The 16778-nt window shown below is 36.0% G+C and overlaps 1 protein-coding gene across 3 annotated transcripts; it reads right to left on the bottom strand.

Moving 5' to 3' along the window:
* Window positions 1-1887: 1887 nt before the first annotated feature.
* LOC138705991 (uncharacterized) lies at window positions 1888-16437 on the bottom strand. Of its 3 annotated transcripts, none has more exons than XM_069834855.1 (4): window positions 16130-16437; window positions 10910-11160; window positions 7076-7665; window positions 1888-2853 (listed from the first exon to the last, which is right to left on the bottom strand). In XM_069834855.1, exons 2-4 carry the CDS (start codon window positions 11141-11143, stop codon window positions 2469-2471), a joined length of 1209 nt encoding a protein of 402 aa, XP_069690956.1. In that variant the 5' UTR covers window positions 11144-11160; window positions 16130-16437; the 3' UTR covers window positions 1888-2468. The 3 variants fall into 3 exon arrangements, with proteins under 3 accessions (XP_069690956.1, XP_069690957.1, XP_069690955.1); XM_069834856.1 differs by lacking the exon at window positions 16130-16437 and adding an exon at window positions 13808-14034; XM_069834854.1 differs by lacking the exon at window positions 16130-16437 and adding an exon at window positions 13851-14033.
* Window positions 16438-16778: the final 341 nt, after the last annotated feature.

Below are 16778 nucleotides of genomic sequence, written 5' to 3'. Positions count from 1 at the left end.
ATTCCATGGATGATACATTCAAAAATGGTTGCATTACTGCAACCCTGACTTCTCAAAATAGTGGCTTGTTACCCGTTAGCCTGCCAAAGTCGTCTTAAACAAAATCTGTCCGCTCCAAAGTAATGTTATGTGGCTGGTGGAATTTTGAAGATTTGATTCTTTGGGAGTTTGTTCCAAAGGAAAGTGCATTGAAGCAGTACTTTTTTCTCAACAGCTAGAACGAGTTCGTGGAGGATTAAGAGAGAGGTACGCGGAATGAAGTAATTGAAATAGAATACTCTTGCAACGGGACACTGCAGAGCCAATGCCGGTAGAAAAAAACCGATTTGTGAGGAATCAAATTACTACTATATATGCATATAGCCCTAATCGTGCGCCCTTAGATTACGATCTGTTTCGATCCATGACTCAATTCCTGCGTGGAAGCCGTTGAAATGGTTATCACTGAATTTTTCCCATCAAAAACCAGAATATTGTACCATCTCGGAGTAATAAACGTAGCTTAAAGATGGTTCAAGACCATAAAATCTAATGGTCGTTACTTTGATGATTACATTACTTTTTTCTCACATCCCATTACAATCAAATTTTTCTTTCAAAACCGATATTACTTATAAGACTATCTGTACTTCGTTCTTAATGTTTTATTAATGCTAAAATCGATATTTGTATTACTGAACACTTGTTTATGACCCTGAAACTCATCTCTGTTTAACATTGATCGCTGTACTACACAATTCTTCTCTCGATATGCCTTCCATAGGCTATCGTTATTTCTTGTCTATTTGTTGAATGGGTCGGCATATTTCCACCTAAACTTAGGAAGTGATAAATGTTACATGGAATTCGTTGAACTACCCACCATCTCAGTACAGCCAACCAAGTTTTGCAGCTGGAAATGAGCTTTCCAGCCTTTTAAACCATGGTGATATTCATGCATTCATCCAATCGTAAAATGAGGATACCTTCACTTGTACCAGCTAGCCTGAAACAATTCAGCCAATTTGCTGTGCAGTCAGCGTTCCATACAAGAGATCCCTTTTTCGATTCTCTGTGTGGACAGCGGAAGAGATTCATCTTCCGTGCACGGGAGTGGTGCATGTCCCTTGTCATGTGCTGTTCTGTACTGTCTCAGAGGCAGCCTTGTCCCATGCTGACCATACCACCCAAAGTTCCACAGTATGTATCTGTACCTGTACTGTATAATGTTAGTCCACGGATACACTTGCCTAAACCGTATTGATTTATAAATATGTATCAAAAAGAGGTTAACAAGAAAAATAAATAAGAAAAGGAGCTCACAGATGCAGAAACGTTTAATGTTTCCGAGCAATTCATCGGCTACGTCACAAGAAAGGCGGAAAGGTGGAGAAAATACTGTGTCTATCGGATTCTTCTCCAGGACTGGCTCTTCTTTGTTTCTGTGTTATTGTCATTCAGTCTTTTTTCATCAAAAATGCCAATTCGAACACGTATCGGTTAGTGTAAACCAAAGACCGGCAAAGTAAGGTGGAGAGGAGCCCCAGCAGGGTTGGGTTCAAATGAAAGCGTTATGTCCTCATAACTGGCCTGCCCAATACAGGTTCAATTAGTCCAGTCAGGCAAGCCCCATCCATACAAGATTGAACTTCTTACGCAGTACCGGTATGTTTGTTGCAGAGTTTCGTGAGTGGTGAGTTTCGTGCAGCAACGTGCTCCGGTCACAAATCATACGATTTCTAATTTTAAACCGGGGCTAATAAAGTTTCTTCTCAACATATGTTTGCATACATAAATTTCATACTGGTTTATGCTTTTAAAAGGGTCCTTAAAACACACTAACTATGGCCATTTAATGGTTAATATAATATCGTAAGGAGTTTGCTGGGTAAAATTAAAGTAAAAACATTATGAAGTTACATATTAAATTTCTTATTTCAGATTGTATTTAAATTGATTGTAATTGAGGTTAGGCGAAATTAATAATAACAACAGTAATAACAATATAATATTGAACAATAATGTAACAATAATATATATTAAATAATAATTAAATTGGATATTTCGTTAAGATTTTACATTTATTGTAAATTGTCGTTGTTCCTGCAATAACTCCTATGTGACATATTTATCGATTTTCAGATTTTTGCTCTGTTAAATAACTTAAATAGTAATACAGCAAATAATAAAATCACCTATATGTAATGAAAATTTCTTTCTTTCGAAAATGTAAGAATTCACAATCTCCTATGCACGGCTGCCATAGAATTAATAAATGTGTTTTTTTCTTCCTACTGAAAAATTTCATATTTTGCACATAGGAGTTATTGCAGGAACAACGACGAAATATTCCGAGCCTTAGCGGAACAGCGTGGCTATTGTCACCTTCGTGGCACAGAGTGCTTGGATGTCGTAACCGTATTAACAGTGTGCCCAGTTTTCTCATATGTTAAGCATGTAAACGTTGTACGTTAAAAAGATTTCGGAAACTATATCCAACCTTTCTCTTCAAACACAGGCAAGAATTTTTTCAAGGCAGAATTTAAAGCCTCGCTGAGATGAATGTCGCTCTCATTACTTATTACTTTATTGATGTCAGGAACGTTGCTCTTGTCGACCAAAATAATAGGAAGAACTGTGGTAACAGTCAGCACTCCATGTAGACCCCTCTTTTCCAGTTGCTTCTCCAGTTGACCCATTGTCGGTTGTAAGTGTTTGCATCCCAACTTTGTTAACGTATCTGTCAAGCTGTTGTAATACTCTTGTAGGAGAACGTGATGTTTGTCAATAAGATCAGTTGACACACTGGTGTGGAAGAAGTACTGCAGGTCAATGGCGGGAGACGTCCAGTAGGGCAGTTGGTAGTCGACGAACCTAAAAGTGAAATACACAGTTTTAATTGTTTTCCAAATTCGTAACACTCTCAACATCAACAAAACCAGCAGTTGATGTCTTTCTTCATTACTTGGTAGTGATTTCTGAAGTTAATTCCACGTGCTAATTATATCGTGGAGAACTCTTCTAGAAGCGAATTGTTTCAATTACCAGAACACGGCATCACAGTCCACACCTATGGAGTAACGGTTAGCGCGTCTGACAGCGAAACCAGGTGGCCCGGGTTCGATTCCCGGTCGGGGCAAGTTACCTGGTTGAGGTTTTTCCCTGGGTTTTCCCTCAACCAACCTTGAGCAAATACTGGTTAACTATCGGTGCTGGAACCCGGACTCATTTCACCGGCATTATCACCTTCATCTCATTCAGACGCTAAACAACCTAAGATATCGTTAAAGTGTCATAAAATACTTATTACTTAAAAAGGCATCACATAATCATTATGATGGATTCGTTACAAGACGTTAAATGTAAGGTTCAGATTGACAATGAGTGGGAGAACTGAAATCTGTTGAGACTCGGCGTTATCTTGCCCAATAATAATAATAATAATAATAATAATAATAATAATAATAATTCCCCCATACGTCACCACGAGTCATGAATTGCAATTGGGATTGGACAAGATAAGGCCTCCACACACATGATTTCGCTAACGCAGTGTCAATCACAACCTTATTTTATCTCTTATGAAACAATTGCTATCTACCAAATAATTAATGCCATATTCAACATCAACAATAATATTTCCAACGATTTCATCTGAGAAAGAGGAGACTGAACAGAATCAAGTACCTCTGGTTATACTTGTTCAAGGAAAATGCTGAAGGTAATTAATCATAAATACCAATACACAAGATAGTGAATAAGTCGCACCCCAAGTAAAATATTGTCGTACGTCGAAAATCAATCACATATTACTTTCGTAAATTATTTATAACGCTCTTTTACGAGTTGGAGACATGAAATTATAATAATAAAATAGCGAATTAACAAAGGGTTTGATACCTACTGTATTTATTAAAATAATTTTACAGCTGCATTTTACTAGGAAATAACATATTTTTACGAATCACAATTTTCGAGTTACGACACTATTTTACTGGGAGTGCGGAAACATACATATCAAATTTGAAGCGAAAGATAATAATAATGATAATAATAATAATACTTACTTACTTACTGGCTTTTAAGGAACCCGGAGATTTATTGCCGCCATCACATAAGCCTGCCATTGGTCCCTATCCTGAGCAAGATTAATTCAGTCTCTATCATCATATCCCACCTCCCTCAGATCCATTTTTATATTATCTTCCCATCTACGTCTCGGCCTCCCCAAAGGTCTTTTTCCCTCCGGCCTCCCAACTAACACTTTATATTCAATTCTGGATTCGCCCATACGTGCTGCATGCCCTGCCCATCTCAAACGTCTGGATTTAATGTTTCTAATTATGTCAGGTGAAGAATACAATGCGTGCAGTTCTGTGTTGTGTAACTTTCTCCATTCTCCTGTAACTTCATCCCTCTTAGCCCCAAATATTTTCCTAAGCCCCTTATTCTCAAACACCCTTAACCTCTGTTCCTCTATCAAAGTGAGAGTCCAAGTTTCACAACCATGAAGAACAACTGGTAATATAACTGTTTTATAAATTTTAACTTTCAGATTTTTTGACAGCAGACTAGATGATAAAAGCTTCTCAACCGAATAATAACAGGCATTTCCCATACCGGCATTTATTCTGTGTTTAATTTCTTCCCGAGTATCATTTATATTTGTTACTGTTGCTCCCAGGTATTTGAATTTTTCCACCTCTTCAAAGGATAACTTTCCAATTTTTATATTTCCATTTCGTACAACAATAATAATAATAATAATAATAATAATAATAATAATAATGAACAATGCATACCGGGGTGACGCTTCATCCCACAAAATCTTGTTCCACCCCCCCCCCCAAAATCTTTGGATGGCTTTCAACAGCTCTCAAGTCACAGGTATATTCATTCACTACTTAAAGTAGTTTCCAATCCCCAATAGGCTGTGTGTTTCAAAGCAGTACACGAGCTTCGTGGGCTGGATAGTAACCCCAGATATACAGGCACGTTTGTACGTTTTTATAGTGGTTTCTTATCATTGTGTTAGTGATGGTTGTAAGAAGTGATAATGTCGACTCTGGTGTACGTATCGGAGCATGTATTGCAACAAATGAAAGAAGCTAGATTTGCTTTATGTCATTTCCCCGAGTTAAAGACAGGAAAACAAAATTAGTTTGTGTGAAGTGCTACAAACTGGCATACTCAGAACACAGGAGAGATATCTGCGTTGAATGCGCAAAGTGGGGGTGTTCTTATCCTGCAAGCCTCAAAATAATACTAAGATTATTTTCAAATTATGCAATATTGTTAGAAAAAGCTCTCTTCTAGAAATAGTGTATCCAATTTGTAAGAAAACTGCAATCTATTATTATATCCCAACTATTTGTTATAAAATTTTAAAACTCATGTGTGAAAAAAATTGTCTTACCAGCAATCTCTATGTTTTAAATATAAAAATAATTACATAATTTTGTAATTGATGAGTTGCGAGAAATTTTCAAGTATTAGCATTTTGATTATATTTATTAAGTTCAGAAATTCTATAATTTTAAAATTTTAATTTGACTTTTCAACTCCAAATTTATTTTTTAATAATTCAAAAAATCCTTGCATAACATATCCATGAAGAATATAATATAAAATAATAGCCATTGTACTCAATAGGCCCAAAATAATATGTGGGGTTACTAGTAAACCCAGGTATACAACCAAAGCTGTCAAAAAGGAGGTATGCAGTTCAGAGATAAGTTTTTGTTTATTTGCATAAAATAAGGCACAATTTTTCCAAACCAGAAGTGGCGAAATTTGACTGTTACTAGGACTCCCTCTCAAAGAAAATTACAGCTCTGACTGGAAATGTAGGGAATTTTTATCATTTTGGTCTCCATTTAATTAATTAATTAATTTATTAATTTATTTATTTATTTATCCTAACAATGGAATGTTAGTACGCGTGTCTGAGTTAGAAGAAGATTTTCTGCTGACTTCATCACCGCCATGGTGGCGGAAGGAGTTACGCCATTCCACTGTTAAAGAACTGTCTTTTATGCTGATACAGAAATCTGTACTCATTTTAACTTGAAGTAGTGATTCGAAAGGCTATCCCATGCTAACATGCATATCTCTCATCGTTTTAAAATGTTGGTATCAACACAGATAAGTTCTTGTTCTGTGATGTTGGTTTGTTGTTCTGACTTAAGAAGAGACTTTATCGGACTAGCTTCTAAACAGATACTTTTCTTCAGCTAGAACATGTCTACGTTTACTGTGCTTTCTATAAAGGAGTGATTTCATTTTATGAAATTTTGCCATTAATGTGTAAATTATAGACCTAATTATTAAAAGGGAAAGGTAAAGGCAACCCCATGACAGGCCAGGACGGCCCAAGGGATGGGGCGAGAGGTTAAGACTCCCACCTTTACAGACAATCGGCATGTGAATGACATTAGGGGTGTCAATCCTACGTGCCTGCCGCTTTATATCCAAGGAAATGCCCCTGGTACCCATTTCTATTAGAGATTAAGTAGATATCAGGACCATAGTGCGGCTGAAAGGATTAGATCTATGAAAAAATCCATAATTCAATCGGGAATCGAACTGCGATCATTCGGATTTGTAGCGTTACGCCACACCTAATTACTAGACATCGAGGAATTTAAAGATTTCCTACTAAGTATCTATGACATCAACCCCACATTCAAATTTTAGCAAAAGTACCTTATATACTGTACACACACACTGTTCAACCAAATACATGTTATCCCAACAAAGTCAGTGACGTTACTGAGCCACTGACCGAGCACAGCTAGACTTGCCAATGGGAATGAGATCATGCTTGTATGCATGTGTTATGCTGTAATTGCGCAGTACCGCAAGTTTCTCTTCGTCCATCTCCTCGTATGTCTGACACCCGTTAAAATGGGAAATAGCATCAAAACAAAGAACACAAAGTGTAAGAATAAATGTATGCTGGGTAACTTTCGGTGTTGGACCCCGGACTCATTTCACCGGCATTATCACCTTCATCTCATTCAGACGCTAAATAACCTAGATGTTGATAAAGCATCGTAAAATAGCCTACTAAAAAAAAAAGAATAAATGTTCTTACCTGACATCAACGACTTCTCCTGTTTCTTCAGAATAACGAAACATCATGTTGTTCAACCAAAGATCTCCATGACAGAGGACATTAAACTCTTCATCATCTCTTTTCACCGAATTACAATAGTGTATGAAAGCGTCGTCTGCTAATTTGTGAAGCTTGCTAGCGAATCTTTCCTTATAGTCGGGCCAAGTCTCTACCGCTCTGGCCACATTTCTCAGATTTCCCTTGAAAAAGTTCTCCATTATTTCCTTCTGCGAAGGCTGATGTAAACTTTCCATGAAGTCTTGAAGCTTTTCAGGTTGTTTTTCATGTAACACGACGGAAGCTGCATGGTAGCGGCCTAAATACTTCATTACCAGCAATGAATGACTCATATCCAAGCCTCGCATTCTTTCAGCCAATTTAAATCCACTCTCTTTCAAGTCCTCCAGTATTAGATAGGGAGTAGGAGGCTCATCGTAAGAGTAAAGTAAATCTGCTCCGATTGGTTGAAACTTTTCGGGAAATATTTCTCTCAAGAAGGCATGAACAGATGGTAGAATACCAACAAATACTTTCATCTCTCTGCCAAGGACATTGGAATCTAATGGCACCTGAAAATAAATTGATTTTCTTAATTGATATTATGTACTTATTCCATTAAAATTAAGACGATATAAAAATCAACAAAATTCAAGAAAAGGAAAGGTTATTGTTATAATACCATTATTAAATAATGTCACTTCAGCCTCTGAATATTCTACCCATTTGCATGTCATATACAACATCTTTTTAGTATATTCTTCGAAAAGATTAAGACCAGAATAGTAGAGAATCTGAATGCACATCCTAAAATACAAATTAATGTTTCTCTACATATTATGCTCCCGAGTCTCCTTTACTACAAATAAATTCCTGCATTTAAGGTGCATCTACACGGTTCAACTTTTCTTTCAACTTTAAGCATTCAAGCAATGCATGCAAGGTTGATATTTATATACAGGATATTTTCAGGCTGGTGTTACTAACTTTCAGGGATTATGGGGAAGGGCACATGTATCAATTTGAGATAAGGAACCCTAGTCCGGAAATGACTGAGTCGAAAGTTATAAGCAAAAATAGTTATGTGGAAGATGACATTCAAAACTAAGCACTATGAAGAGACAAAATCTTCATGCATCCTAATGGAACTCGCGTTTTAAACTTGATTAAATCAATATTCTTTCCTGATTGCATAGAAAGTTGTAGATGCAGCTTTACAGTTCTTCAATTTTTTTCTTAATGGGATTATTGCTGTATAATAAAATTATTCGTCACTAATTTCCTCGAAAGCAACAGAACATGACGTGTTGATGGAATAAGATTCCAGGTCTTTTTGCCTACTTCTGTTTGCCTACTATATTTTGCCTCCTACAGTTTACCTACGTCTACATTTTACCTATTTATCTTTTCCTCCTACAGCTTGCCTACTACAATTTGTCTCCTACAGTTTACCGGTTCTGTACTGGTACTACTTTTCTCCATCTGTGCTAACAATATTTGTGGTAAATAATGTACGCTATGCTACGAAGAAACGGATCAATCCAAACCTTGCTATTACTTCAAAAAGGGTACAAGAATCGTATTCGAGGCTTCGTTCATCATCGCAGTCATTCTGGGCAGGAATGGAAAGGAAAATTATATTGTCACCCAAAGGTGGAAATTTTCTGTCTTATGAAGGATACTTAAGTCACAAACAGAAGGAAAACTCACAATTGGCCTAATGTACTGGCGCTGCAGTGACAGCAAAGCCTGGAGAGGTAAAGCTGTATCCGAAGGTGATCCCTCCAGGTTTGTGAACAAATACTGAACAGTCATCCAACGAATCAGGAATTAGTGTTTTCCGGAACATTTTTTCAACAATGAAGAAAATGGTATTTTTTTTAATACGGTGCATCCTGAAGAGTCTGCCCCTACAATAATACGCAAACAACGAGAACAAACAGCCTAACAGATGGGTGGCACAATGAATTTCAGTTGATTGTAGGGAAACGCCATCCTTCGCTTTATTCTTTATTACGCGTGTTTAAAAAGAACAAGATGATAATGAAAAAATCATGTTGATGCAAGTGGAGACTGGAAGAAATTTGTGAGAAAAGCCTCGCAAGAAGTATCTTCTTGTCAACACAAGACTGTGGTATATGACTTAAAATTATGCAGAGTACAAAAGAAATAATAGAGTATTACAATACTCGCAAGACTGTGTACATAATTTCAGCCTATGAGTGAATATCATAAAGTATATTAGAATCAGTTTTATTTTTCTCTCCGTTGTTTCATTTTGTGGTAATTTTAGTAGGCAAAACAATAGTCAAAGTACAGTACACTAAGTGCCATTTGTAAAAAGGTAGCAGATGAAGTGCAGTGGGTAAAAATTCTTGGGGACGAAATGCAGTAGGCGAACAGGCCTGAACCGATGGAATAACCGTAGTGCTCGAATTACAACTTGTTGCTAGTAAATTTAACAATTACCTATTTTTTAATGGCCCAGCTAAATAAAATTCGAAACATAAATTCTTACGTCATGGAAAGGAAGAGCAAAATATATTTGAAAGCATACGTATATCAAGAAGAATATTTTTCAGTCAAGCAGCGAATAATTGTTGAAGATAATTATGATAAAATAATAACAAAAGATTATCATATTTCACAATACTTTATATGTGAGAGACTGAAAATACACTGGGTGATTCAGAACTACAGAAGAATACAGTACATAGAGAGTACTAAAACAAACATTTTTCATTAAGTAATGGGTGTCCTACTTCTCACCGTACAGCGCTACACTTGTTTCAGTGTTGTGGCTGGTAGACAATCATTCATTCAAAGACTAGTGGCTTGATTCTTTGATGACTAAGCTTTCAATGAAAAACAACAGTCAGTGATGCTTAGCAACTTGTGCATTACAGAAGAGCTTCGAACTGACGCCCCCTTTCTTGTAAACAATGCTGGCATCGTCGAAGCATTGACTGCAGTACCTGTTCTAATATGCCAGGTATAATATGTGTTACAAACGTCGACAATCCGTGGAAGAAGATCATCGACATCCACCAAAAGTTAAGTGGATTAAGATTGATGATGTTGCTGGCCATGCGACGGGACCTTGATATCCAATCCATCACCAAATGTTGCCGTCAGCTGTTGCCTTGCCGCAAGGCTGAAGTGTGCAGGAGCTCCGTCATGCTGGAAGCATGTCCTGGCGCTTACTGCAAGCAGTACCTCTTTCAATAAACTGGCCAGAATGTTTTACAAAAAGTCCCTGTAATTTTGCTGGTTGTGTGTCTTAAAAATACCTAAGTTGCTTCATCAGTGACCAACACACAACTTGCAAACTGGAGTATCACTGCGCTTTGAAGCAGAAATCAAAGGCACATCGGCTAGGTCTCTGAGGCCCTAACGCTCCATTTTTAATGTACTGTCTGATGATTGAGCTTTCAATAAATGTACCTAAAACAACAATGACGAATCATTGCGCATGGCAACTACAAACAATGACAATATGGCAAACAGTCACAACACTAAAACAAGTGCAGCACCGTACCTGTGTGAGATAGGACACACATTGATTAATGAAAAATGTTTGATTTAGTACCTTCTATCCACCATATTCTTCTGTAACATAAGTTCTGAGTCACTCTGTATATGTGATTTATCACCAGACAGCGGATTTTCGGTCTGGATACTGATTGTTAGGTGTACGTCAGTTGCATGGAGGTCATTAAACTCATTGCTACGCTCCCTGTATACGCCAAGGGACGTGACGTCTTCTCGCTATGTAGGGGCCGAAAATCCGCTCTCTATATTTGTTGTGCTTTGTACCTTGTCAAAAATGTCGAAGTGTTTAGCCGCCTTTATGACGAGTGATATAATCTTCACAGTATCTCCTTGAGTGTAGTTGACTTTTACTCTGTACATGTCACTCGAGTAATTATCCCCGGCAGCTGTTGCACTCTTCACTTCGAAGGAAATCACTTTCAGATCTGCGTCACTTGCAGATTTGAGGGCTGTTTGTAGTACCTCTGCATTAAGCCAGTTAGGAGTTTTAACCTCCATGTTGTAGACCAGCGACACTGAAATAAACAGTGTAATATAAATGGTACATACTTTATCATTGTCCAAAGAGATTCATTTATAATTTGAGAGCGACCACAGCGCACATCGATGCGATAAGCTGTCGGTACTTTCATCACCATTTCCCGCATAAGCTGAGTCATGCTCACGGCGAATAGTGTGTGACCGGACTGTAGTGGCCGTCGTTCTGAGAGAGCAGAACCTTTTTATAGAGGAAACTTGTTTACTAAATGAAAATTATGTAGGCTTGAAACGTGTTAAGCGTTACATTGTTAAGTTATATCAGAATAATTCGAAATTCCTTACTCTCAATTTATAATTGGATCTCTTAGTAGTTTTAAAAGCGTCAAGTAAGTGAAAAGAGCACCACGAAATAAGATTATCTTTGGAAACGCCAGAGACATCATATCATAAAAGAATAGCGGAAGACAAAATAAATGTGCTATTCACCGTACTATTAACAGTATTTACATCCAGGAGTTAATAATACCAACAGTCAAAAACTACGTACAACTAAATTTGAAACACATTTTAAGATTCGAAGATAGTGTCAGTAGCCTTTACGACAATTTCTGAAGTTCTTTGTTTCAAGTGGAAAAAATAAAAAAGATATATAATAGAAAAGTACTAAACGAAAAGCATGATATACATTCTCAGCATGAAAACTTATCTCACTGATCTTCGAAGATTTAATACCCAGGGACGAAAAATTGTATACGAGGCGGAAGCATACATACACATGCTACACCAGTAAATTCAAAAGACTATTGTAGGTAGTGCTTACTATTGGCATATGTAGCTGAAGAATGAATAATAATGACTGAACAACACGAATTTTGCTCCGACTTAAAACAATATGTCCCTTATTGTTTGGTGTGCGCTGAATCCGAAAATGCATCTCTTTTCTTCGCATCACGTAAGGCTTTTAAGATACGAGTATACTATGACATCACTTTTCGATAAGCGTTCCCCCAGGAAACATCTGACTCGGATTGGGGGGTTGTAAGCCAAAACAAAAGCTAATGAATTTTATGAGTTTATGACCTATTTTCAGTTTCTTATGGTTGTTGGCATGGTCTTTTGTACTTCTAATAAATAAGCAGATATTGGTCCCTTCTATTCAGTAAATTTCATAATAGTTCAAAGTGAGGCTTACGCAATGAAGAAACAAGGGTGTGGTTTTCAGTATTTGAAAGAAAAGTTTACGAGTTTGAATGAAGGCAAATTAAAAGAGAGCATTTTCATCGGTCCACAAATTCGCAAAGTTATGGCTGACTCTTTGTTTGAGGAAAAACTTTCCTTTACAAAAAAATTGCATGGTGCGTTTTCAAAGATATTTGATCACATTTCCTTGGAAATTCTAGGGCAAATAACTACATCGAACTTGTGGAAACCATGTTAAGTGCATATGGAAAATGAGGTGTAATATGTCTCTCAAAATACACTTTTTACATTCTCATTTGGATTTCTTTCCTCCTAACCTTGGAGCGGTAAGCTACGAACATATTTCATCAATAAATATCTGAAATGAAAAGGCGATATAAAGGAAGATCATCATTCAGCGTGCTTGCAGACTATTGTTGGTTCCTTGTAAAAGACAGTTCCGGGTATAGTTATAAACGGAAGTCATCCAGAAAATTCTTTTAAATAGTAAGTTCAAATTCCGAGATTTTTCTCATTATACACATGAAATATTTTTATTGATGATATGTTTTATGTATTTTAAATTATGTAACATCATTTTTGTATCCAGTACACATTTTTCAAATATTATGAGGCATTTTGAATCCCTAGTCTGATGTAATTTTAATAGTAGCTGTGAAAAAATAAAAAAAAAATTTTTTTTCTTAAAAAAAAATGCAATTCACTTTCCCCGGAAAATGGTACGTGAAGGATCAATTTGGATTTTAAATTCAGATTTAGACACACATATTAGTAATATTCACCTAATTTTATTTCGGAGCAAGACAAAAAGTAAAAATTTGTTGTTCAGTAATAATTATCGTTCATGCAGAAAAAGGGACGGTTTACTTTCAAATCTCCTACTCATGTACAGATCGAAACAAAGAACTGGAAAAGTTCGTGCTGAAATGAGTAAAAAGATATTTAAGTGGCTTATAAATTGGTTAACACCAAATTCATAGCCCAACTCCTTCCTGGATGTCGATAGTGCTCTTCGTCACAACATTGAATTATGTAACGGCCTACAACTAATTTCTCAATAAAATATTATATCAATGTCTGACTGGAAAAAATAAATTCCATTTCGACTTCTCTGGTCTCTATCTGTCCTGATAATGGAATCTATATGCAATTCCGAAACGTTGGAAATGCGAAGTTCCAGGAAACGGTGGAATACCCAAAAGCCTTATTTCTGAATTTAACACTTTGTTTATACATTACAGGAAGTTTTGCATTTATTACATTTTTTGTAATTATGATATCAATTACGCATTTTACGCGTATTTTACTCGACATTTAAAAATTTATTTTTACGCGTAACTTCCCAACACTGCTTAAGACCCATCCACGATCTCTGCATCCTACGACCGTGATATCACTTGCACTGGTAACTCGCTCTTTGGTCCAGATTAAAATTAAAATTATTTTGAAGTGCTTTAATCTACAGATTATAAATATAGTTACCTAGTAATTTAATAAAATGTAGTTTTTCAGTGGTGTACTTTACCTGAAAGTTATTTAAACAATTTTTTTTTACGAAAATCACTTAGATTGTAGACAATAATTAATCTTGTTTCCTGATTTGACACAAAATTGCACTTTATGGTCACAAACACACCGAACAAGTAATTCGCATATTACTAACTTCAGTAAGCCCGAACTGCTAACATATTGAACCTATTTATCTGCATTGGGAACGTTATCTTACGGAGGCAGACTGTCACATGATGCAATCAACCTTGTAGATGTAGGTGAAAGAGATTTCACAACACGATGGCAATCTAATGGCTATATTTGAGCAAAGTTCGAACGAAGATTTAGTCCACACTAGAGTAATTTAAAGTGCTAACTGATTTTATAACAGCAAAAGTATGACGATCTTCCAACATGGCATCCATTCCGTCTTGTTCTCACCTGAGATATGTGATCTGCCGTACATTCTATCTTATTTCAACTTTATGACGGTTTGGTTATTTATTCGAATTCAGAAATGCAATTTGAAAAGAGATTATTATTTTGTTTTGGTTAATATATCATATTTCTCTTTAAATTATATTTAAAAACAAGAGAGAAGAAAAATTCAATTTCTGTAAAAATAATGTAATGATTATTGGAAATATTATTCCAACAACATAAAAGAAGAAGATACATTTGAACATGGGACGAAAGGAGATATCAGACTATACCACGCATGCCAATCTCAGTTGAAGGTGAAAGTATGACGTCAAACTTATTCCAAATCTTTTGGACATTGCTCTGAATCTAAAACTTGCTTCAGTGGCAGGCAGTACATAAAGTTATGTTGTAAAATCAATCAACACTCTCAACACAAATTAGGATAAGATTGATAAGTCCACACACAAACTATTGAACATTTATCTGTTTAGCGATCGCAGACATCTCCTGTTCTCCACTAATGTATCAATATTCGGCTGGATTGTGTTGGTACAAAGACGCAGAGTGAAGATACTGTATGATGGCAATCATTTAACAAATAGCGTACAGTTGATTTACACTGATTCATTAAAAAAGAACTGTTCACAACAATATGTCGATCTAAACATTGCAATTATACGACCTGCAACGTTATTCATATTAACAGTATACTTATATTGCCAATAACTAGTATATAAATCTCGACCACTTTTTTATATTTTTATGAAACTTTTGGAAATAAATCGTTTAACTATTTTGTAATTTATGAAATTAAAAAATCCGAAATAAAAACAAAATTCCATGAACTAAGAAACACAACAACAATAAATTTTACATAATTACGTACCGGTACCTGTAAGCTTGTCTTCGCCCTAATCTTTACCATGGGTAGCACTGAAATAACATCTTATATTACACAGTATATTAAATGGAACATAATAGACAATTAGCTTCATTATCTCCTTCAACAACAAAATAACCATAATCCTGTTCCTTACTGAAGCTGTATCTTGGTACTTTAAACAGTATAATTTCCAAATGTTTTGCAAACTGCTCGCCAATGAAAGTTCACATTCTGCAGGTAACGACTGACTAACAGAATGAAAACAGATTCGCGGACAGAAGGTGGAGGAAGTAGAGATGGTATGTTTGCGCTCTAAGGAGCGCATGTTTGGCATCCCTAAACTATACACTGATGAAGGAAAGATTCCACGCCTATCGCCTTTGTGAGCTACGCCGGGGTCGAAAATCTATGTCGGTTTACCAGTCGTTACAATATTGCTAGGGAAACAGTTCAAAGTTTATAATCCTGAAATGAAAGTGGTAACGGTAGAAGTGTTTGTAATAGTAAATTAATTACACTCAATATGCAGATATTCCCCAATTTCTGATACATATTAATATTGCGCAATAACAATAGATTCACAAGAGTAATTGTATTATTGTAAGTACACATACATAATTCAGCTATAACGGTTGGGAGGATCATCGTATTAACCACACGATACCTGCGTTCTGCTTGGATGATCGTTTACCTCTCTTGAGGCATGTGGACTTGAGGCCAGCAGCCGGAAGGTCGGTCATGACCCTTCATGGGCTAAAGCACTTCGGATTTATTTATTTATTTATTTATTTATTTATTTATTTATTTATTTATTTATTTATTTATTTATTTATTTATTCATTTATTTATTTATTTTCTTACTTATTTACTTACTAATTTATTTATTTACTGTTTTATTTACTTATTTATTTATTTACTTATTTATTTAATTATCTTTTCATTGATTGATTTGATTTATTCCTTGATTGATTGATTTTTGTAAACACATATGTAATGAATGAACTTACCTTCAAGAGTGTCCGGACCGATACTACTTGCAGTACAGAATTCAACTTATTTTATTTCTGTGTCAGTTGGCAGTCTTGTTTCATCTGTCCGTTGCTATTTTCGGATTTGCGAATGATCTGCTGCTGATCTTCTGCACTCTTTATAGGAAGAAATGGAACACTTTTACACTATTCTTATTGATTATGAAGTACAGAACAAATCTATCTCCTATTGCAGAAAATGAAATAGAATAATAATCAATAAACGCAACGCCAATGCATACTTTACACAGTAAATCGTTAACTTTCTGAAATACAGCATATAACATATAGGTAAGATACGCAGGCCAGCGAGAGCATGTGCTGAATGAAATCACATCCATCTCACACTTCCGTTTCTGTGGTTGACTTTCGTGGAACAAAAACCGTGAGGTACGACTCTGAAGCATCTGCGTCATAAGTCTCTTAATTCTCATTAAGTCATTATTAAATTTGACGAAACTCTGCCTTTCAAAGAGAAGAAAATTGATGTCTTGCATAATTTACATGAAGACGTCTGTGGTTCAGAGCTAGATCACTGCTCGTGATGGAATTTGTGGTCGACAAAGCAGATGCTGCACGAGCTTTTGTTGGGGTAATCCCGTTTCTCCCACTCACTACCAACGTTCTA

Source organism: Periplaneta americana, chromosome 9, assembly GCF_040183065.1.
Source record: "Periplaneta americana isolate PAMFEO1 chromosome 9, P.americana_PAMFEO1_priV1, whole genome shotgun sequence".
Taxonomy (NCBI): domain Eukaryota; kingdom Metazoa; phylum Arthropoda; class Insecta; order Blattodea; family Blattidae; genus Periplaneta; species Periplaneta americana.
The sequence above is the reverse complement of the archived record's forward strand: the minus strand, read 5'-3'. Positions and strand labels throughout refer to the sequence as shown.

Coding starts and splice junctions, on each gene's coding strand:
- LOC138705991 (XM_069834855.1), bottom strand. CDS start 11,143: ATGGAGGTTAAAACTCCTAACTGGCTTAATGCAGAGGTACTACAAACA. Junction 7,666..10,909: donor ACTTCGACATTTTTGACAAG/GTACAAAGCACA, acceptor ATTTATTTTCAG/GTGCCATTAGATTCCAATGT. Junction 2,854..7,075: donor GGAGAAGTCGTTGATGTCAG/GTAAGAACATTT, acceptor TTTCACTTTTAG/GTTCGTCGACTACCAACTGC.